This window comes from Chiroxiphia lanceolata, chromosome 2 (genome assembly GCF_009829145.1).
Source record: "Chiroxiphia lanceolata isolate bChiLan1 chromosome 2, bChiLan1.pri, whole genome shotgun sequence".
Classification (NCBI taxonomy): domain Eukaryota; kingdom Metazoa; phylum Chordata; class Aves; order Passeriformes; family Pipridae; genus Chiroxiphia; species Chiroxiphia lanceolata.
The window spans coordinates 10,585,212-10,609,932 of record NC_045638.1 but is presented as its reverse complement, the minus strand read 5'-3'; the positions used below and the strand labels follow the sequence as shown (position 1 = coordinate 10,609,932).

The window sequence follows — 24,721 nt, the reverse complement described above, 5'->3', positions numbered from 1 at the left end:
TGTGCATCCAAAGTGGAAAAAAGAAATGCACTAGAACTGGCATTGCTATTATGCCAGAGGATTTAAAGATAGTGAAGAAAATTGTTGGTCTGTTTAGTGCACTGCAGGGACAAAGACACTCTCGTGGTTATTAGAGGAATTTATTTCTAGGCTTTCAGACTCCCACTGTGTCTACTAAAGACTATCAGCTCAGAAATGCAACCATATTTGCTGCTTTTCCTTTATGGGCAAACTACAGTGCTTGTCATTAATCATCCTGACAATACAAAAATGCAACATTATTCTGCTAAGTATTTCCATGTTTTCTGATTTTTCACTCATCTACCCAGTTGTCAAATGCTAGACACACAGACAAGGTACACAGTTGTGTGCAGTGCAAAGGGAAAAAAAGAAAAATTATTAAAGGAATCATAATTGAAATGTGTTTGAGCCTGGGATACTTGTATTAGAGGTTTAAGTTTTTAACTTAATTTCCTTCCTTGATTATATTATTGATTTGATTAGATTAGTGTAATGACTCTTAAAAACAATATTCGTTGTAAGTTGCTAGCCAGTCTTTCATCCCTTAGGAAAAGCAGGAATAATTTGTTCCACAATATAAACCCCTTAATGATAAATTCTTAATCCCACCAGTTCCACGCTGAAATCGGGGGGTGTGGGGGGGGGAAACAGAAGTAAACCAGGAAGGATGGAAAAGCCTTAAAAAGCCCAGAGCAAACGACTCCTGGAACAGTAGGTGTCTGTGCTACATTTTTGGAGTACATGAAGACCTGTGAGCCTGAGAGCAAAAGAGCAACTCCGTGATTCTGCAGATTTACATTTCATCTCAGTTTCCAGCTAGTCAGAGGGCATTTTGTACCCTGACAGGAACTTAAAAAATACGGTGGAAAGCTGGAAAAAGGAATTTTCGCTTCAGTCGGTCCCGCACAGCACCGGGAGCGCTTTCACTGCAAAGCCGCCCCCTCGCGGGGGCTCCGGCCCCGGCACCGGGAGAGCGGCAGGGAAGGGAGGGGGGATAAAAACGGGGGGGGGGGGGGGAAATCCCCAAAAACCCTTACGTGAAGACTTCAGTCTTTTTCAAAGCAGGACATAATACACAACACTCAAGATAACAGGTCCATACTTTCCCTACTCATTAAAACGCAAATAATTTCCAAACACTCCGGTTTGGAGGGTCACAGTTTCTCACTCAGCCCCTCTGTGTGTTCAGAAAGATGGCACTTGAGGGAAGTGATGGTCTTGTGGGTGCAAGGTTAGGATGGAATTCAAGGTTCTCTTCTTGGAAAATCAGAATATTTCTATCTGTCCTTAAAAAAAGCATCTGAATATCACAGCTCTTCCCATCTTAGTTATAAACTGACAATAATATATTTTTGTAGGATGTTGAGAGTTGATTTAGCCAGATTTGTGAGGGAAACTAAATAAGAGGCTAATAGGACTAGGTATGGAATTAGGAACTACGTAAGACAGCTTCTATTACTGCTTATGATTTCTTTGCATGTCATCATTAACAACATGACACCTGAGTAGAAGTGTCTTGTGCTACACAGCCAGAAAACACTTCTGAAGGTTTTGTTGGAGAGTAGTCAGGAGGGAATCTCATGGATCATGGGAAAGCAATGTGTCTCTCGACTGGCTCTACAATACCACAACTTAAAACCCGAATTGCAGAACGTCTACCAAGACACAATATGTGTAATCTTAGGGAAGGGTAGAGTTTGGCCTTGAAAAACCAAAATGTTCAACACTTGTCAGTAACTTTAAGAAAACTCTGTTACGTGGTAAAACCTGCAAATTAATTCAATTTTGATTATTTCTTAGTTCTACACAGAAAGCAATCGTAATTACTGTGTTTTACATCCTATAATAATATATGAAGCCTATATTAAACACTGAAATGTTAATAGATATTTCAGCAAAAATTTAATAATTAAACAATTAAACATTTTTTTCAGCCTATATCCCTAAACTATTAATCTCCCAAGTTAATGGGTTCAGACTTCTTACTGCTTCAGAATGCACTGATGACTCTGGAAACTGAGATTTACTATTTTTGTCAACAACATCCTATTTTCAGACATCTTTTTTTAAAATCAAGATGATGAATTTATCATATTGAAAACTTTAAAAGCACTTAGATTTTGGTATACAATTCTGAGATAATGGATGAAGTCTGTGACAGCTACTGAATAAACACTAAATACACAAATCCTAGTCATCTGCGTTCTTTAAAATGTGCTTACTTCTGAACAGCTATTGAAACTATGAGCTTACATTGTTGGGCTTTTTTTCTCCCTTTGTCTGAGAACAGAAACATAGGCATTTCTTTCTACTTTGGGGACTATATGCCAGAAATCGTTGATTTTGCAGCTGTTCAAAGAATATTTAAAATATTCTTCAGCTACATTTTCCTTATACTTCGTTTTTCAATAACTATGCGAGCAGACAAAACATAAAACTATTGATAGCCTATTCTGTTCTTCAGTATATTTGCTCATATTGTTCATAGAAAATTCAGTTTAACATTTTCAAATCACTTCTTAGTCCATTTGAATTAATTCTCAAAAGATATAAGATTATCGTGAGATATGTACTCGTGAACTCATAGGACCTAACACCTCTCATATGTGTCTGTCTGGGTGTGCATGTGTATCTCACTCAAAATATTATCAAAACACAAGGTAGAAATTCAGTTCAAGTAGTTAGAATCACTGCAGAAAACAAAAGGGAATAGAGAAAAAGAAATCTCTCCCCCTGTTGGCCAAGAAGTAGCAAAAGTCACTCCTTTCTTAGGCTGGCATTAAGCAACCGCTTAAACAAATGCTTAATTTTAAACCAGTGAGGTCAATTTACGCATTTTATACTTCTAGAGGTTTCACTTCAAGCCCTCTAGTGTGAGCCAGTAGACTAAATGCTGCATTGCAGCTGAAGCACATTAGATGCATTCCTGGAGCATATCTTTTGAATTTCTTTAATCCAACAGGAATCCAGTTCAGATGCTCCAAGAGCCCTTCTCAGCAGGAATCAGATCATGCTGGAGACAATCAGAAGATCGGTGCCAAAAGTTCTCTTCCGATCTGAACGAAAAGAGCAACGTGTCTGATGCACCAGCCAGAGGCCTCCTTTTGCCCAGGAAAGACCTCCCTAGCAATGAGTGCTCTAAAGCCCTATACCGTGAGACTAAGCTCACAAAACCACTTATAGAGCTAAGCTTTATAGCACCCAAGAGCTATGCACATCTGTGTTTTAACCTGAAACCACTAAACTTCCAGTTCAGCAGAATAAGGTGCTACATCTGTCAATAAAATCTGGATCACAAGTTTTATAAAGATGAAGTTCCTTTACTTTTCTCAAAATGGTTCCAAATACAATGCAAATGTCTCTCAATCTGAAAGCAAAATTAAAGTGGAGTGACTAAGAGCAGTTTCATACATGCATACAACCACACACACAATGATATGTGTACAGAGATTCGATTTATAACAATATATATTATATTTAGGAAGGCAAATTTCTTAGCAAAAACAGCTAAGAAAAGCTGTTTTGCAGCTGGACATAGCACCTTACAATAATAGCTAATGAAAATGGTAGAAGGAGGTCCTGTGTTTAACAGTAATAAATGAAAATAAAACAGTATCACTCCTAGAATTTTATTAACTAGAACTGACAATAAAAAGTTTGCATGTTTGAAAGAAACACTGTGAGTAAAATAATGAAGGATTAGACTTAGAAGATATTTCTGAAAAACTACATAGTTAGAAATTACATTCACAGGTTTTGGGTTGTTGAGAAGCAGGTGCTTGCTTTTCTGAAACTTTTTAAATCCTTAAAGATTCAAGAAATCCAAGCCCTTTGCTAAATAAGATGGACAGACATTTCAGGTCCACAGAACAATAACCTCTGATTATTAACATATTCCAGAGGTCTATATCAAGAAGATTCTAGACAGAGACAGCAGGAAACCTTACAGATGAATGCATGAGACTTCAGATGCCTTAAAAGAAGAATGCTTATATCAGAAGGTTCTGATTTCTTTGCAAAATTTTTCACCAGATGCAGTACCTCCTACCATGTCAAGTGTTTTTTCTTCATGAGTATGACATCAGAGTTCCATAAAAATAGAACTGCATAACATCTGAAAAAGATAATGAGCCTATAACAAAGGCAGAAGTATAGCAGGGTCCCCCCGCCCTTTGCACTTACAGGCATGACTGAAGAAGGAGAAATCCTAGAAGTAGATGATGGGCAAGTTGAGAATTACATCACAGAACTGAACCTACACAAGTCTCTGCCACCAGCCAGGCTGCATCTCAGGACTCTGAGGCAGCAAAGGTGTCACAGACCAGGATGCCATTTACTTTCTAGGTTGCAAGTTCACATTGCCAGCTCATATCTAATTTGGCATCTACCAATATCCCCAAGTCCTCCACAGGGTTGCTCTCAAGTCATTCATCACCCATCAGGGTAGAATCAGTGAAAAAGTCAACCTAATTATAGAGCTGGCATTCAGAGGGAGCTAGATGGGCTGGAGGGTTGAGCCATTAAATTCATCAAGAACAAATGCAGAGTCCAGCACCTGGGAAGGAAGAACGCCTTGCAACAATGCAGTTTGGAAACTGATTGTCTGGGAAGAGGCTCTGAAAAAGGGTTCTAGGGTCCTGTAGGCAGCAAGTGGGACATGAGCCAGCAGTGTGACTTGTTAGCAACGATGACCAAGTATATCCTGGGCTGTATTGGCAGCAGCATAGCGAGCAGACTGAGAGAAAATATTAGCCCTCCACACTCAGGTCTCATTAGGCCACATCTAGAACACTGTGTCCAATTTTGGACCTGTAAATACAAGACCATAATGAACTGGAGTGAGCTCAGCAGGGCTTACTCCAAGTCATGGGCCTGGGAAACCTGTTCTGTGAGGAAAGGCTTAGGGAACAGGGTGAAGAGATGGCTTAGATGAACCCAAGAGCAGCCCTCCAATACCTACGAAGAGGTCATTGAGAAGACGCAGTCAGGCTCTTCCCAGGGGTACATGGTGTGAGGATGAAAGACAATAGGCATAAAGGGAAACAAGAGGTTTAGACTAGATATAAGAAAAAAAAAATTCACCATGAGGACAGTCAAGCTTTGGAACAGGTTCCCAAGAGGTAGTGCAGTCTCTAGTGCTGGAGGTCTTTAAGATTTAAGGATAAAGCCTTGAGTAACCTAGTCAACTAGTGTTGATCCTGCTTTGTGCAGGATATTAGACTGGTAGAGTTCTTGAAGTTCCTCCCAACCTGAATTATTCTATTATTCTGAAGAATTAAGGAAATGAAAATCTCTAAGTCACCATAGCTAGATCTTATATAACACTTTGATCAGTAGCTTAGGATGGAGGGAAAATAAAGGAGCAAGGTGGAATCACACAGAGATAAGTTGCTAAAAGGGACTCTAGTGAATTCTTTATGACTAACAGGTTAAGCAAATAAAACCTAAGGAAATGAGACTTCAATGATTATGCTGTCCATCACTCATTTCCAATAATAAATCTTCTAGCTTTTTAGCCAGTTTCAGCCAAATCTGACAAGGAAGTATCAGTCTCAAAGGTAATTGTGTTGTTACAGGATTTTGAAAAATTGGTTGCTGGAGAGAAGAAAGAACATCTTATTTGTTTTAACACTCTGAAAAGACAAGGAGAGGGTCACTGTGCTCCATCCATTTTGTTTGGCATCTGTAGTCCAGCCACCCAGCTGATACACGTACAGATGCAAAATACAGGTATGATCTGTATTCTGTGAGAATTATATGTGATTTTATTTTTAATTGTTTTCCAACTTTGGCACCCCACATCTTTTTAATTTTCTTGCTGTCATACAACACTTGTGGACAGAAAGAATAAATCAGATCATCTGACTAGAACCGAGGCTATACCATCTTACAATGTTATTCTGATGTTGCCCTAATAGATAGAGAATTGCCTCAAGATCTTAATGAAGTTATTACTGAACCCAATTTTCCTGAGTGATATTAGACATAATGATATGGGAGCAAAATAATTGTCACTCTTATTTTATTTTAGTGTAACTTTCAAAAGAACATTTTCAACCTCACGCTAAGAATTAATCCCTCTTTTACTGGAAAAGCAACTGGACACTTAAAATAATTACCAATCAGATGAAATATCTCACAATGAAAGTCTAATCTAAAAGAAAATTATATATTCCAGGAAGAAACAAAGAATATCACAGCAGAAACTACTTGCAATGGATCAGAGGTATGGTCTCCTGTAGAAGCCTAGAAGACTAATGTGTATGTCTCAAACATGCATAGCTGGATAGCTGTGGAGCCAAGCAAGGATTGTTGGTAAAAACAGGCTGAGAGAAAGAACAGGATGTGGCTGAAGAGGGTGGCATACAGAGGTAGGGCAGCAATTTTTTGGGACAAACATCCTTGTTCTGGCTCCTGGAGGTAGGCACAACACAGTGCAGGGCAAGCACAGAAAAGAGGTCGAGAAGGAGGCATGGACTGTCGACCAAAGACCAACCCAGGAGGGAGGGATCAAGACTACAAAAGTCCCCCAAAGCTCTCTGACCCGTTTTCAGAAATGTCTAGAAGAATGAACTGCACATGAGAACTAATTTGCACAGAAACCAAGAAACTTATCTCCAGGGTGGGAAAAACCTATCTATAGAAAGGTATCCCCACAAAGCCTGGGTAGTGCCTCTGGACACCCCATCAGCTGGATCGATGCTGGTTGGTTAGTTTGTTTTTCTTTCTTTCTTTCTTTCTTTCTTTCTTTCTCTCTTTCACTCTTTAATATTTCTCTCTTTCTGTCTCTCTCTCCTCCCTTTCACCTCATCACTTATTCAAAATCCAGTGCTTTGTAGTTATACTGTAAGGGACTAATACCAATTTCTATAATGTGTATAATTTACTAATAGAACTTTTAAAATCTTTATGGGCCATCTGACTTTTGACTTTCCTTTTTGACAATAGGTATCTACAAATTTGGGTATTCCCTTCCCCTTAACAGTGGGATGCCACAGTCTCCCCAAATTAACAGTAAATAGAAAACAGGTATTTTGCTTACTTTTACAAAAAATCTCTGGAATACTCTGGTTCAATTTAAGAAGGAATCTTTTTTCTGTGTTAAATAAAACTATGTATTTGTAGTTCCCCAGATAACAAATACAAGGCTAAATTAATCTCAAGACTCTAGACTACAAAAATTTTGGGAGCAGAGACTACTCTATAAATATGCAGTGTACCCAGTGCTGTAAGAATGAGCAAAAGCAAACAGTTATTATCAGGTCAATTGCCATAATATTTTGGATCACACCAGAAACATTGACTAGTTTTTGCTGAAATCACCTCAGACACTGAATTGCCATAAAGAAAAGAAAATTTGAAAGCTGACCAGTTCTACTGAATTACTGAAGGTCATCAGGACAGAAGACTGAATCTTGTAATCTCAAAACTATTTAGTCCCAAGGTCTATAACACAAAACTTGCTGCTTTCTAGTCCAAACAAAATGTGTGTCTTTTTTATCTTTGGCACATAGGGTTACATGTAATATATTTAAGAAAAGAGAAAAGGTATTCAAACTGCCTTGGAGAAAGAAAGAGAAAATTATATGTATTAGATAATAGCAACAACATGTACAGAACTAAGAAACACCAGTGATGAAAACTGTATAAAACAGAAAATTGTAACTAAACAGGTCTTAAAAGACTAGGCTCCCTCTGCTGTCAAAAATGCTCTCCGGGGATGTACTTAAAGGTAGGTGTACACTGCACCATGGCAACTAGAGAGCAGCAATTCCTTAAAAAGCATCAAGAGAATTCTGCAAAGGAGCTCACCTTAATACATCCAATATATACTGGACCTAATGGCAGTTCCTGCAGCATCATCCTTCATCCAATGCACAGCTGACCCAGCTAAATAATCAAAATATTCATCCAGCTAAAAAGTTCTTATGCAGCACAAAGTAATGATTCAATACCATCAGTGAAAGCATACCTCAATTGTCAAGGCTTTAGAGAAAGTAATAGAAGTCATCAGAAATGAAGTTTCAGACCTGAGGAAATGCTGCAGCTCTCAGCCTACATCTACATAGATGGGTGTAGCTAAGCATGAATGTTCTCTGCCTGAGTTTTGAGATGGTTAGCTATAAATCAGGACTATCTGTGGAGTTAGAGAGATGCACTAACATAGCATTTCCCTAAAGCAAGTATACTCTGCATTTCAGCTGTGTCTCACAGCTTATGACACTGACCATGATGTCATCTTATTTTTGTATCTGACATGAAGGCCCAAACCAGTTCATATCCAGAATCTCACAGTCTATTTGCTTCTGCCTGCATTTGTCTTCATATGTATTTGCATTCCCGTAGTTCTACAGCCCACATATTAATGACTAAGCCATAACATTTCCCAGACATTTCAGCGAAAATCTTAGTTTGTACAGCAGAAAAAGACACCATGATAATTCCTGTATGAATGTAGTGCATTTTTATCACTGAGCAGTTATGCTAAGTTATGCTAATTGTCAGGCTTGAGGATTGGTGATTTAAAAACACAAGATTCTTTTTCAGCTGAAACACTTTCACAGCACAAACACAAGCTAGATTATCTCCTCTACTTATAAAAAGACATTCTTAATTATTTATTTTCACCTCATTTTACAATATAGACACCTTCAATTCCCATACCAAGAATTTTGTGTTTTAAACTCTATAACTACCACATGACAGAGATTTAATAAACATAGATCTTCCCAAAAACTATTCTGTTATTTCTCATCCTGCCTCAAGTTTGCTCTTTAAGTTTAACAAATAATTTTAAATTTCACTTGTAGCTATTCCATTTTGAAGATGATCTTATATAAATTCCTGCATGAAAAGAGACATTTTAATGGTTATATATAAAGTAAAAATATTTTACAGATTTTTCTGTAAATCAAATCTTTCTAGTTATAAACTAGGCCACAAAAATATTTCTATACATTTCGGGTTTCTTCATATTATAAATATTGACAGAAAGACCTATCTAGATTATCCATAATAAAATATTTATACATTACATTATACCTGCTGGTAATACATTTTTTTATACTTGTTTGTCAGAAATTAAGCAACCAATGAAACTTACCGATACATTAATTTGATGGTGTGATATTATGGGGGCAAATTAAGTGCCAAATCTGTTGTAAGATTTTGATTATAAAACAACTGCTATGGAGAGTATTTCTATACAGTAAGCAGGGTATAGAAATAAATTAACAACTAATGTTGCCTGTAAGAGTCAAGCATTATAAGCTGCCCTTTTCAAAATCTAAATGAATAATTTGAATCACTGTGAAAGAAAGCAAGAAAAAAAACCCCTACCCTGCATGTAACTAAGGCATGGTAGCTATTTTGAGATTAACATTAGAAAGGAAATAATTTCCTTCTCTCATTGGGGATGAACTAATCTGTTCTGGTTTTCACTTTCACCTTGAATCTCAAGCCAAGGGTAATTTTAGTAACACGACTTACAACCCCAACAGACATATGTGGGCAGATACTTTTAGGTAAGAGAGCAGCCACTGCTTCTAACTTTCTCTCAAAATACCTAAGGCCTTCCACTAGTTGCTTTTCTGTCTGTACTGAAACAAAGCCAGTTAACCTTAATTTTTGTCACTCACTTTGTCAGAGTTAAGGCAAGGAACAAAGAAATGCTGACTGGGTTTACTGAAAGAGATATACAACAACATGTTCAGATATAAATTAAACTGCATTGGTTTTTTATATTTCCTAGGTTAAGATTAATCTCCCCTAACTTTATCTATCTAAAAGTACTGTGTCTAGTCTTATCTTGCCTGGTCTCCCTGAAGGCTCAGTGGACCTACTATATAGTTCAACAGCTACTTGTGAAAGAATTGCCTGGGAGTATTTAGTTGAGAAAAAAGATAGACAAGTGCTATAAAATAGATAACTAAAACACGGATGGTTAAAGGTAGGTAAGATGACTCATATCTTCAATGACAGAAGATGTCTCATATTATGAAAAGATAACTATACTCTTAATACATCACTTGGGTTGAATGTCTTAGTATTATATCTATATACTTTCTACTAAGCAAGCAGAGCACAGAGGCTGGATCTGATTCAGACATCAGAGGCAGGGATGTCCTCAAGGCTTACTGGTTCTGCAGTAATACAGAACACAGGCAGGTTACTTACATTTGAAAAATTTGCGTATTGCATTTCTTTTCGCTAATATCGATACATGAACTGGATTAGTTCTCAACTCAACAGACTATATCAGTAAGGGATTATGAATCTGCTGCTATGTGGTATTAGAGATATAACCACAAAATATTACTTCTCTGACAATGAATTGATTCCTTATGTCTAATAAATGCTTTTCATCAGCCCTTACCAAGCTAATTTAAGGTTACTCAGAAATAGCTTACAGCTGTACTGTTGTTCAAAAATTAAGATAATTCTTGGTATAAGCCTATTTACTAGTTCTTTATGGTTTGCTCTTTTTGCTATAAAAATTACTAGTTGTCCGTGAGTTTTATAAAGGCATCAATCTCTTCTTATTATCATTGTTATGAATTTGCGATCTTTTCTGATATGACTGGCATATCACTTTTTTCCACTTTTCAGAATTATCAAGAAACTTTGTTGCACTTTATTGATTCAATGATTTCTGGAAGTGTTAGAAAGGTTACTTTTAGGGAGCATGTGTTGTTCACAGAAGCAAGACACAGGCATAAATATCCTAGGAAGACAATGTCCTGAAAAGGCAAACAAGATCTTCTACAAGTGGTAGGTTGATAAGACAAAAAGTTATATAAGACAGTAATTTAGAAGTCTATCTTCTACTATCTTCTTTGTTTTTCCCCCAGATATTATATGTTCTCATCTAAGATATATTGGGACCTGGTGTTACTGTCCCTTCCTAAATAGTCATGATCAATACAAAAAACAAGTATCTAAGATTGCTGCAGAGAAGGAAAACTACTGTGAAAAACTGGTACAACGACAGGACAAATTATGGCATCTGAATGGTTATTCTTGCTAGGACTGAAACTTTACCTTTCAAACTCAGATTGCATTACCTTAATACATCTGTTGGAAAAGATAACATAGAAATTTAGCATCATGAAAGCAAAGGTTGAAGCTATAAATTAAATTGTAAATTACTCCTCAGCTCACAAAAGACAAATCATGCCACTGCTGTTCCCTGGAGTTTGCTTTGCACTCAGGAAACTGAAATAAAGGAAACAAATTCCACTTGGTATAAGATGATGTCACTCCCATTTATCTGTTGGAAACACAACAAATTACCATGTTCCAAAATTAATTCGTATAGAAAAGAATCTCACTCCTAAAAAAGAACCATGCTAGATCTAAGCTTTACTTAAAAAATTAGTAAGCTGAAGACTAGTATTTATACAAGTTTGTGAAAGAGTAAATATTTCCATTCATCCTAGGTTTCTAAAAACACTCAAAGAGTACACTAGGATGATCACAGCATTTTTGCTTATACTCTTTCAGTTAAATATTGGCTGTTATCCTACAGCAAGTACAGTATGAACTCCTATTCAAATGCAGAAAACATGCTAAAATGACAATGTGAAATAAGGTTTTCAAATACTGTAGAAGAACTGGACTCATAAAACTATTTGAGTGCTTACCATCATAATGTATTCCTGTCAAACCAGTGTGTGCTCTGCTGTAAAACAAACTAAAAATCTATCTTGATTTCTAATTAAAAGGAATTCACTACAAAGTTAATTACAAAGTATCTAGATATGAATCAGGACTTCCAGGAAATCTATTTCACACAAAAGAATTCAACATATGTGTTTCTAATTGTTTCCATGAGATTTAGAGTAAACTCTCTTCTAGCAACTACAGAGATAAGGAAAAGTGTTTTGTTCTTCCATCTATCATCATGACACTTGACTTTTCATTTACTTAAATAATAATTTCCATGTTAGAAGCCTTTGATTTCCTAAAAGCAATATTCAGAAACAAACATAGTTACAAGTATATCTGTTTCTGTAACCTTTCAAACATCAAATACTCACATTCACTTAGACACGCTCCCTTGAAAGCAAGACAGCTCCAATAATAATCCCAAAACTGTCCTAAAACATCATCATCAGTAGCATATCTCATAAACACAGATTCATCCATGTCCCAAGGGTAGACTTACATTGATATTTTCACCCCTTGCAGACACAAACTGCTAGAAGTAAAATGCTAAAGGCCATATTGTCTTCCTTCACCTCCTCCCCAGAATTCGTGTGCAGCCCAAATGCACCTCACAAAACAGCAGAAGCTACAGGGATCATCTAGAGTTCAAACTAAACCTTTGAAACAGTGACACAGTAAGACTGACATCACAAACAAAAGATTTCAAAGAAAAAGAAAGGCCTGTGACTCCAGACAGCAGTCAAGCTTATCATCACCTTGAATTACTGTCCATCACAGTAACAGAGGATAACTCCCCCAGGCAAAAGCCAGCTGGACAGTAATCATACTTTACAGTTCTCTAGTGCCTTTATCTGATGACCTCAAAATACTTGACAAACACTAATTCATTTCACCTCACAAGACTTCTGCTGCTGGCTAAATACCACTACACTCTAAATAAGGAATAACTGAGTGTCAGATATGTAGCCCAAACTTTCAGCTAACAGTGAATTACTCTCCTTGCTATGTACCAGTGGCAGAAAATGCATTAGTGAAGATTCCAAAGGTTTCTCAGAGACTGGTCTACTAAAACAGTTACAGATGGGGCAAAGCCAGTCTCTAAGAAAAGAAGATTCTAAAGTTTTCCCAGAGCTCGGTCTACCAAAGCAATCATGGCTAGGCTTCACAAACAAAGATTTAGGAAGGCTCTATCCACGTTTGTTACAAGCACGCTGGTGGCTAATGAGACCAATAACCAAAGCAATAAGAGTTTGGAGAAAAGCCAGTCTCTGGGAAAAGCACAACCCCAAATATCCCCAGGCTTTATCACCTGTGTGAGAAGCTTTGCTTCAGCCTCTGTTTCTAACTTATCCTTTGTTTTTGTACATGGCATCATGATTAGCAAGACCTTTTCTTACCCCACCAGAACCAGGCTTGCTATTCTTAAAAAAAGTAATGGGCATAGAAGAATTTGTAACCCTTACCAGAATTTAAATGTCTCAGTTTTTTACACTTTAAATGTTGAGACAAAGCAGAGGTGACATGAAGATTACTGAATTAGCTTTTTTACTGTAATTCTCTTTGACTATTAATTTTTAAGCTTCACTCTCTTCTCTTTCCAGCAATCTAAAATCAAAGCTAGTGACTGGCTGGCAGTGGAAACAATATGTCTGTACAAACCTGTAAAGTGACAGCTGTTTAACAATATTTCTAAACAACAAAACTGCATAAAAGTTACCAAGGATTGGATTGTAGGACAAAATCAGTGCAGGTTAAACCCACATTAAGTATTTTTTTTTCTTCTAGTTACTGCTTACCCATTTAGAATCCCATCTCATCCTATCTCATCCTACTATACAGCACAATAATTATTTGGACATTCAGTTAATTTTTTATAGAATAATTATAATGCATATAAGAATATTTTCTCAGATAAGGGATATTTCTAAACATATGAGTAGCGCAAGAAGTGATATTCTAGAAAATATCAACCTATTTGATATTTGATATCTATTGTCTTTTGAGATAGCATATCAAATGAAACTTTTAATGTCAAGTTTTCAGCATTGTCTGAAGAGCCAATTTTGTAAAATTCCTATGAACAGACAATTTAAATGAATGGAACTAGTCATATATATAATGATTTTCATTATCAGATTAATGTCTTACATTCTCAGAAGAATTATAAAGGACTTTTCTGTGGTAATTCAATAAATGCTTGAAACCATGAGCTTCTATCTAAGGCAAACTTATTTGTTAACTCTTAAATTACTCATACTGGAAAAAAGTATATCCCATAAATGATAGCAATTTCTCTATCACTGCCAGTAATGTCTGATATATCATTTAATAAAAAAAGTTAAGAGGAAGTATAAACCTATGTCTTTTACTGCAAAATGCCAAAATTGGCGATATACTACAGAGCATAAATAAGTCACTGGGTTGCTACCTCTGCCTGCTGTGTTCCTAAACATGAGCCATGCCTGAAATATGAAATAGGCTTGGCTATATTTTGTATCATAATATGATTCCCAGATTACAAATATTAGAAATAATATATCAGAAGGAAAAAAATAAATTATATGATACTGTAGCTTTATTTATTATAATTTTAATGCCTTTCTATACCTCTCTTGATTGTCCAGCCTTGCTGTATAAAGTGTAATATATAAACTCATGAAAAGATGACACCAAATTTAGAGCTGTTAACAATTCTAGCTATGCTCCTTAGGCATAAAGTGAGAACTTCTCAAACTAGTAAATCCTCTGCAATTCAAACATCACATATTCAAATATTTAAATCAACAACAAAGGTACAAAAGACTAAATGCCTAAAACTATCTCAGAGTAAAGGTACGTAATTTTTAAGGAAATAGGAATATGCTTGCAGTATGATGTCAGATTTTGGTCCAATGCAAGTGGTAGTTGGTCAAAATATTTTCAATTTTACAAAAATGCTCATAAATTAAATTACAATTCTATATAAACTTTCTATGTTTAGTTACAAGACAATATTGTTTGTGACTTTAAAAGGTATCCTCACAAAAAGAAGACTAGAAAATAGTCATCAACAGTAGGCCAAATATTCATGGATGCCATCAGAAAGAGCAATTTTGAAAAGTTACTTACGCCTGCCGCTCCCTGAACATCTTGTTAACTTTGTCCCATTGAAAATTAAGTTGAATTAGCTTTTCTTGTATATTTGCTGCTTCCTTTGGTGTAGCACTTTGCAAAACCGGTGTCTTCTTACTGTGAATAATTTCTACACGACCCTGTAGTCTCCCCAGGCTATCTTTAATGCTCTGTAATATCAAGATTTTAAAAAATAAAATCAAAACTTTGGTTTTATAAATAACAAATAATTGTTCATAAGCAAAAGAAAGCAGTGGAAAATGCTAATGAACCAATAACATTGATAATAATAACAGTTTTACAACAACCACATAAGACAACTGATATAATTCTTTTACTATGATTTATATTTCACCCATCTGTCACTATTTTCCTGAAGGTCATTGCTCTGCTTCATTCTTTGGCACTGATGACTTTTTTTTCTATTGTTCATTTTTTTTTCCCTGGTTTTAATAAAACTACATAGTCATTTTCAATTTGTTCTAATTTACTGAACATTCAAACATTTTGAATTCACATCTAACAATACTAGTTTTGATGCAGGTTTTAAGGTGTTACTCTCTAGTAACCTTCAATGTATAAAATCTAGCATACACAAACCTGCTACAGACATGTGTGTAGCTACTAGGAAGAAGTTGGTAGTCTTAGAAAGCTATTATAAACCAGACAGACTTCATGGACAGTTTGAAGTAAACTGAAGGGCTTCCCAGTCCATCAGTAGGGAAGCCTTTTCTCTCTCCTGCCTTTCTTTAAATTTTGTAATCTGTATCAGCTGTGACTGTTCATTTCTAATTCTGCAACCCCTGACTTTTCTTAATAAAGAAATTTCTAATGTATCCACGTAGACTATACTTAGCATTTCCTCTTCATTCAGCATTTATGAATTCTGATTCTACAAATGGGTTTTAATATTTGTTTTTATTAATAAACACATCATCCGCACCATCTCATGGCTAGACAATAAGTTCTACAATTCTATTGCAATGAATTTGATTTAAAAACAGTATTTTAAAACCATGTGTACAACAGAGTGGACTGGTATATTAGTAGTAGTAGTAGTATGAAGTGACAGGGAGACCAGGTGGTTGTAATTTTATAACTAATTAAAGTTACAACACTGCATTTACTATCTTGTAAAATGTAAGAATTGAAGTCATCGTGAAAATGTGAAGGCAATGCACTGAAATAATTGTATACAAACTGACCCCTGCCAACACCAAAAGAAAAATACCCTGGGATTCTAAATCTCTATATACACTATAATAGTGTTCTTTGGAGAAAAAAAAAAAAAAAGGAAAAGAGAAGGGAAAAGAGAAAATGGTAGGGAAGGGAAGGTTTGGGAAGGGAAGGTTTGGGAAGGTTTGGGAAGGTTTGGGAAGGGAAGGTTTGGGAAGGTTTGGGAAGGTTTGGGAAGGTTTGGGAAGGTTTGGGAAGGGAAGGTTTGGGAAGGTTTGGGAAGGTTTGGGAAGGTTTGGGAAGGGAAGGGAAGGGAAGGGAAGGGAAGGTTTGGGAAGGTTTGGGAAGGGAAGGGAAGGGAAGGGAAGGTTTGGGAAGGGAAGGTTTGGGAAGGGAAGGGAAGGTTTGGGAAGGGAAGGTTTGGGAAGGGAAGGGAAGGTTTGGGAAGGGAAGGTTTGGGAAGGTTTGGGAAGGTTTGGGACGGGAAGGGAAGGTTTGGGAAGGTTTGGGAAGGTTTGGGAAGGGAAGGTTTGGGAAGGTTTGGGAAGGGAAGGTTTGGGAAGGGAAGGTTTGGGAAGGTTTGGGAAGGGAAGGTTTGGGAAGGTTTGGGAAGGTAAGGGAAGGTTTGGGAAGGTTTGGGAAGGTTTGGGAAGGGAAGGTTTGGGAAGGGAAGGTTTGGGAAGGGAAGGTTTGGGAAGGGAAGGTTTGGGAAGGTTTGGGAAGGTTTGGGAAGGGAAGGTTTGGGAAGGGAAGGTTTGGGAAGGTTTGGGAAGGTTTGGGAAGGTTTGGGAAGGTTTGGGAAGGGAAGGTTTGGGAAGGGAAGGTTTGGGAAGGGAAGGGAAGGTTTGGGAAGGGAAGGGAAGGGAAGGTTTGGGAAGGGAAGGTTTGGGAAGGGAAGGGAAGGTTTGGGAAGGGAAGGGAAGGGAAGGGAAGGTTTGGGAAGGTTTGGGAAGGTTTGGGAAGGGAAGGGAAGGTTTGGGAAGGGAAGGGAAGGTTTGGGAAGGGAAGGGAAGGTTTGGGAAGGGAAGGGAAGGGAAGGGAAGGGAAGGGAAGGGAAGGTTTGGGAAGGGAAGGGAAGGTTTGGGAAGGGAAGGTTTGGGAAGGTTTGGGAAGGGAAGGGAAGGGAAGGTTTGGGAAGGGAAGGGAAGGTTTGGGAAGGGAAGGTTTGGGAAGGTTTGGGAAGGTTTGGGAAGGTTTGGGAAGGTTTGGGAAGGGAAGGTTTGGGAAGGTTTGGGAAGGTTTGGGAAGGGAAGGGAAGGTTTGGGAAGGGAAGGGAAGGTTTGGGAAGGGAAGGGAAGGTTTGGGAAGGTTTGGGAAGGTTTGGGAAGGGAAGGGAAGGTTTGGGAAGGGAAGGTTTGGGAAGGTTTGGGAAGGGAAGGTTTGGGAAGGGAAGGTTTGGGAAGGGAAGGTTTGGGAAGGGAAGGTTTGGGAAGGTTTGGGAAGGTTTGGGAAGGGAAGGGAAGGTTTGGGAAGGTTTGGGAAGGTTTGGGAAGGTAAGGGAAGGGAAGGGAAGGTTTGGGAAGGGAAGGGAAGGTTTGGGAAGGTTTGGGAAGGGAAGGGAAGGGAAGGGAAGGGAAGGTTTGGGAAGGGAAGGTTTGGGAAGGGAAGGGAAGGTTTGGGAAGGGAAGGGAAGGTTTGGGAAGGTTTGGGAAGGGAAGGTTTGGGAAGGGAAGGGAAGGGAAGGGAAGGGAAGGGAAGGGAAGGGAAGGGAAGGGAAGGGAAGGGAAGGGAAGGGAAGGTTTGGGAAGGTTTGGGAAGGGAAGGGAAGGGAAGGTTTGGGAAGGGAAGGGAAGGGAAGGGAAGGGAAGGTTTGGGAAGGTTTGGGAAGGTTTGGGAAGGGAAGGGAAGGGAAGGGAAGGGAAGGGAAGGGAAGGGAAAGGGAAGGGAAGGGAAGGGAAGGGAAGGGAAGGGAAGGGAAGGGAAGGGAAGGGAAGGGAAGGGAAGGGAAGGGAAGGGAAGGGAAGGTTTGGGAAGGTTTGGGAAGGGAAGGGAAGGGAAGGGAAGGGAAGGGAAGGGAAGGGAAGGTTTGGGAAGGGAAGGGAAGGTTTGGGAAGGGAAGGTTTGGGAAGGTTTGGGAAGGGAAGGTTTGAGAAGGTTTGGGAAGGGAAGGTTTGGGAAGGTTTGGGAAGGGAAGGGAAGGTTTGGGAAGGGAAGGTTTGGGAAGGTTTGGGAAGGGAAGGGAAGGTTTGGGAAGGGAAGGTTTGGGAAGGTTTGGGAAGGGAAGGGAAGGTTTGGGAAGGGAAGGTTTGGGAAGGTTTGGGAAGGTTTGGGAAGGTTTGGGAAGGGAAGGTTTGGGAAGGGAAGGTTTGGGAAGGGAAGGTTTGGGAAGGGAAGGGAAGGTTTGGGAAGGTTTGGGAAGGTTTGGGAAGGTTTGGGAAGGTTTGGGAAGGGAAGGTTTGGGAAGGGAAGGTTTGGGAAGGGAAGGGAAGGTTTGGGAAGGGAAGGTTTGGGAAGGTTTGGGAAGGGAAGGGAAGGGAAGGTTTGGGAAGGGAAGGTTTGGGAAGGGAAGGGAAGGGAAGGGAAGGGAAGGGAAGGGAAGGGAAGGGAAGGGAAGGGAAGGAAGGGAAGGAAGGGAAGGGAAGGGAAGGGAAGGGAAGGGAAGGGAAGGGAAGGGAAGGTTTGGGAAGGTTTGGGAAGGGAAGGGAAGGGAAGGGAAGGGAAGGTTTGGGAAGGGAAGGGAAGGGAAGGGAAGGGAAGGGAAGGGAAGGTTTGGGAAGGGAAGGGAAGGTTTGGGAAGGGAAGGGAAGGGAAGGGAAGGGAAGGGAAGGTTTGGGAAGGTTTGGGAAGGGAAGGTTTGGGAAGGGAAGGGAAGGTTTGGGAAGGGAAGGTTTGGGAAGGGAAGGTTTGGGAAGGGAAGGGAAGGGAAGGTTTGGGAAGGGAAGGGAAGGGAAGGGAAGGTTTGGGAAGGTTTGGGAAGGTTTGGGAAGGGAAGGTTTGGGAAGGGAAGGTTTGGGAAGGGAAGGTTTGGGAAGGGAAGGTTTGCGATGGGAAGGTTTGGGAAGGTTTGGGAAGGTTTGGGAAGGGAAGGTTTGGGAAGGTTTGGGAAGGGAAGGTTTGGGAAGGTTTGGGACGGGAAGGTTTGGGAAGGCTTGGGAAGGGAAGGGAAGGTTTGGGAAGGTTTCGGAAGGGAAGGTTTGGGAAGGTTTGGGAAGGTTTGGGAAGGTTTGGGAAGGTTTGGGAAGGGAAGGTTTGGGAAGGGAAGGGAAGGGAAGGTTTGGGAAGGGAAGGGAAGGGAAGGGAAGGGAAGGGAAGGGAAGGGAAAGGAAGGGAAGGGAAGGGAAGGGAAGGGAAGGGAAGGGAAGGGAAGGGAAGGGAAGGGAAGGGAAGGGAAGGGAAGGGAAGGGAAGGGAAGGGAAGGGAAGGGAAGGTTTGGGAAGGGAAGGGAAGGTTTGGGAAGGGAAGGGAAGGGAAGGTTTGGGAAGGTTTGGGAAGGTTTGGGAAGGTTTGGGAAGGTTTGGGAAGGGAAGGGAAGGGAAGGTTTGGGAAGGTTTGGGAAGGTTTGGGAAGGTTTGGGAAGGTTTGGGAAGGGAAGGGAAGGTTTGGGAAGGGAAGGGAAGGTTTGGGAAGGGAAGGTTTGGGAAGGGAAGGTTTGGGAAGGGAAGGTTTGGGAAGGGAAGGTTTGGGAAGGGAAGGTTTGGGAAGGTTTGGGAAGGGAAGGTTTGGGAAGGGAAGGGAAGGTTTGGGAAGGGAAGGTTTGGGAAGGGAAGGGAAGGTTTGGGAAGGGAAGGGAAGGTTTGGGAAGGGAAGGGAAGGGAAGGTTTGGGAAGGGAAGGTTTGGGAAGGGAAGGGAAGGGAAGGGAAGGGAAGGTTTGGGAAGGTTTGGGAAGGGAAGGGAAGGGAAGGGAAGGTTTGGGAAGGGAAGGTTTGGGAAGGGAAGGTTTGGGAAGGGAAGGGAAGGGAAGGTTTGGGAAGGGAAGGGAAGGTTTGGGAAGGGAAGGTTTGGGAAGGGAAGGGAAGGGAAGGGAAGGGAAGGGAAGGGAAGGGAAGGGAAGGGAAGGGAAGGGAAGGGAAGGGAAGGGAAGGGAAGGGAAGGGAAGGGAAGGGAAGGGAAGGGAAGGGAAGGTTTGGGAAGGTTTGGGAAGGGAAGGGAAGGGAAGGTTTGGGAAGGGAAGGGAAGGTTTGGGAAGGTTTGGGAAGGGAAGGGAAGGGAAGGTTTGGGAAGGGAAGGTTTGGGAAGGGAAGGGAAGGGAAGGGAAGGTTTGGGAAGGGAAGGGAAGGGAAGGTTTGGGAAGGGAAGGGAAGGTTTGGGAAGGTTTGGGAAGGTTTGGGAAGGTTTGGGAAGGTTTGGGAAGGTTTGGGAAGGGAAGGGAAGGTTTGGAAGGGAAGGGAAGGGAAGGGAAGGGAAGGGAAGGGAAGGGAAGGGAAGGGAAGGGAAGGGAAGGGAAGGGAAGGGAAGGGAAGGGAAGGGAAGGGAAGGGAAGGGAAGGGAAGGGAAGGGAAGGGAAGGGAAGGGAAGGGAAGGGAAGGGAAGGGAAGGGAAGGGAAGGGAAGGTTTGGGAAGGGAAGGTTTGGGAAGGGAAGGTTTGGGAAGGGAAGGGAAGGGAAGGGAAGGGAAGGGAAGGGAAGGGAAGGGAATGGAAGGGAAGGGAAGGGAAGGGAAGGGAAGGGAAGGGAAGGGAAGGGAAGGGAGAAGAGAGAAGAGAGAAGAGAGAAGAGAAAGTTACATTCCATAAAGACCCTTATGAGTATGATTAGAATGTATAGGTCTTGAGACATGTGACTTACATTTAGCAGACTAAATGAATACTTGTAAAGAAAAAGGGAATGATAGATGTCTTCTCTCTGGGATGATTCATAATAAGGAACATGTTTCCTCCTTGTCAGCAATAAATCATGTAGAGTGAAAGCTGGCTGAGTCTGTCTCATTACTCAACAAACCTCATTTGACTTTCCCAGCATAATGCCTCACACTCAGCATTCCTTAATCAGGTCTACCTAAATCTTTGTTTTACACACTGAGGCCATGGATTATTCAGGTATTCCATGTTATTAATCTGAATATAAGAAATATCAGAAGACAAAAACATAAAATGACTCCAAATCTTCCAAGATTTCCTTGAATATAAAGGAGGAAGCACCTTCACAGAACCTCAGCAATGACTAAAAATTTGCATATTTAAAGAACAGGAGAAAATGTAATATGGAATTGAAATGTTAAAAGTTGCCAGGACTTACTTAAGCACTCAAATTAAGTAGTCTTCTTAGTAGGTATGAATATCACCTCATCTCAGCTACTCGAGAGGGCACTTATTCTGTTTGACATGTTTTGGAACGAAGAGTAATATCTGTGCATATGTATATTAAAATAGTATGTTTTTTTAACCAAGTAGATCAATTTTCTAAATATTTAAAATAGATTTAATACATGTATGCATTTCAGAATTGATAAGTGACATATCTCTTAATGTTTAAAGCTAGTGGTCTGTGAACAGGTGTACAATTTCTATGCCACATTTTTGCTTTTGTTTAAAGCACAGCTGCTACTGACAAAGCAAGATAATACAGCTGATGTTCTGTAAAGAAGAATGTCCAAGAGAAAAAAAAAAGAGGGATCATGTATACATGTATATGCACATATCCATGTATCTCACACACATACCCCATCTTTCATGTTGAAGCGAATTGCTTCAAGCAGTTGGTTATCAACATTGCCTTGGGAGACTGTTGGGAGATCCTGTTAACATGGTTAACAGAACTGCACAAAGCTTTAATTTTTAAGAAAAAAAGAATAACAGAAAATCATTAGCAGCTGAAGTGACAGTAGCCTTTAGGGAATGATCCATCTCATTGCTCTTAAAAGAGAAATCTGAGTGCTAGAGACTTAAACACCAGTTCATTTTCACTACGTGGAATTTGTCTTAATCTGCCAGAAAAAGACAACTTTCTGTAAAAATTCAGTTCCTTGGCTATTTGTGTACAAATCTGTCACCAAGCACAGTGTTACTGACAGATCTATTTGGAGAGTGCATTTGAGCACACTCAGTTCTAAGTTATGGTTAATTGGGTTTTATTGAGCTGCAGCAGAAAATCACTCTGAATTTCACGTTATGGGAAGTTCCTGGATAAGATTCACTTAATACACACCAAATACATATTCCAATGTGCAAAATTAAGAATATATTTTTTTAGTAATTCCAAACATGTGTAGAATAATGTTTTATATGCATAGCAGATTCATTACAATATTCCACACTTTTTGCACTAATATGAAAACCAGTAACAGCACAGTTGTTAGTGATCATGGATAACTGGAAAACTTCCAAAAATTGATTACAATTTTAAAATCTGTATGAATTACAATATCTGGTATGGGTATTAGTGGTTTAATAAACCATTTTGAATGGGGATATTAGCTGCCAGAATCATGGATGTGTAATGTGTACAGTAAAACCCCTATATTCTGAAATAAGACACAGGAGAAAACTGTAAAAAACCTGCTCTATCTGTCTTCTAAATGAAGAATTACCAAATAAAGGGAAAAAAAAAGAGGAAAAATAAACCAGAACATTAAAATACCTATATTTAAAAAACAATGACAGAAAACAACCCAATTTTTAATGAACAAAATAAAGACCATACAGGAAATACAAAAAAAGATGAACTGGAAAAGGGATTGTTAGAGTGATTATGCAAGAAGTTACATATATAATAAATCTCTTTTTCAAAGAGCCAGATGGCTTTCCATATTAAAACTATTACACCATTGAAAAATATTATAGCTAAATGTATAATCACGTTCTACATAAGATATTCCTACCAAGATTAAGAATATTAAAAAAATATAAGAAGAAACACTAACATGTATGGACCCTACTGCAGGTTTGCAGCATTAATAATGTAAAGCAAGTAGCCTCAGAAAATAAGTTTTGAATCCATAGTTAATAGAATTAAGTAATGAATAGGCACAACTATGCCATGACGATGACAGTGACTTTCACGATGAAATTCTACTAAGCACTTTCTCATGTATGGCTATAAATGCAAATTAGACTTAAATTCCAGGTATACGGTTTCATTTTAGCACACTTACTTTTGCTATGTGTTAGCAAACAGAAATATGTGTTTGTTTTAATTCTCTGGTTAATCAATGTATTTATTTCAGTGTATACATCTCTCACGAAACAATCTGGAGCTTGAGCAAGTCAAGTAGCTGGCATGAGATAATCAATACACAGGAAAACTTTCTCTTAGTATGAGTAATATAATCAGATTAGGTTGAATGTATGCAAATTTTTACATTCATTTAACATTTGAAACATCCATTGCAAGGGAGGATAATTAGCTAAATTCTGAAAGCACTTTTCCCCTGTATTTGTTCATGTAATGAAATCCATTGTAGTTACAATCAATTCTATATGGATAACTCAAAGATTGTGATTTCCATCAATATGAACATCATCAGTGGCACACATTTGTACTATAACATTTGTGCTTATAACAAAAGTTGTTCTATCTTGACAGTATATCAGGCCAAATTCAATCACGTATTATTTAAATTTATTTAATTTATCATTTATGGTTCATCAATCTATGAACCATATTTTTCCATACAATCAACTTGAATTTCATCTTTGACAGAACTGTAACATTTAAAATGTTTTGTCAAATACTGTAAATACAGTGGTGAAGACAAACTGAGGTACTGTATGTCCTAATACGTAAACAGCTTGTAATAGGATAGTGAAAACATTGCAATGCTGGCTTTATGAGATAAAGTGATGAGACTTGGTTTCTCTGATTTTTCTACTCCCTAAAGCTTAAAATGAAGAGAACAACATTCCTGAGTTTCAGCAGATTTACTAAATGTGCTCATAAAAGCATCACAATTTACTAAAAGTTAGAACCTACCAAATTTTTGCTATAAGATCTCACATTTTACTATTTTACATGCCTTTGATATAAAATGTCAGTGCTTGAATTATCTATGACATTTAATATTAGCAATTTTTAATTTGTATTTGATATTTATCCCATTTGATAATGAGCAATCATTTTTACTTTGGAGAAAAATACTAAATGCTGTTACCACTGATTCTTGTGAATAACCTTATTTTTCCTTTTAAGGATTAATTAAAATGGATTCTTTCTGAATGAGAGTGAAAAAAATCAAAAGCTCAGTTTTAAAACACAGAGCTATTTATGACAGTTCTGTAATTTGATTCACGCAAATCTGTCAGGAAAAAAAAATCAACGATAATTTAATTTCAAACCTTTCCCAACCAGTTGCTGAACAATTTATGCACTACTTTTCTATTTTTACTGCAGGATAATGACAATGATGGATGCTTTTCCTCGGAAATAAATATTCATTAAGCAGGCTCAGATCAAAACTATATCCTTCCGAAAGCCCATGAATGTGCAAGACCCATTTGATTCTTCTAAGAGATTTATCTGGGAGGAAGATGGAACTGTGCCCACAAATGCATCTCATAACAATTTAATAGTTCAGTTAAATTAAGCCTATGGTAGTAGTTACTTGTAACCTCAGTAATCAATATTATTAAAGTTGGTGTCAACCCTAATAATACCAAATACATGTGGGTGAACAACAGATTAGTTATGGATATAAATCAGATAAAGCTAGCCCAAATGTAAAGCATTGAGAAGAACTAACAGGAAGTCAGCTGCCAATAAACTGCTTGAGTTAGGTCACTGTTTCTCCATCCAATCTATTGAGTTAGGTCACTATTTCTCCATCCAATCTATTAGGGAACGTAGGTTCGTCAATAAGGACCAAGTAGGGGCT

The 24,721-nt window shown here is 38.8% G+C and overlaps 1 protein-coding gene across 11 annotated transcripts in view; it reads right to left on the bottom strand.

Moving 5' to 3' along the window:
• DMD (dystrophin) overlaps nucleotides 1-24,721 on the bottom strand; it is a 922,945-nt gene that overhangs the window by 561,329 nt on the left and 336,895 nt on the right. For all 11 annotated transcript variants that reach the window (XM_032679549.1, XM_032679551.1, XM_032679556.1 and 8 more), the window contains one exon: nucleotides 14,797-14,969. In XM_032679549.1, coding sequence (XP_032535440.1) covers nucleotides 14,797-14,969 — 173 coding nt within the window. The remainder of the gene's footprint in view (nucleotides 1-14,796; nucleotides 14,970-24,721) is intronic.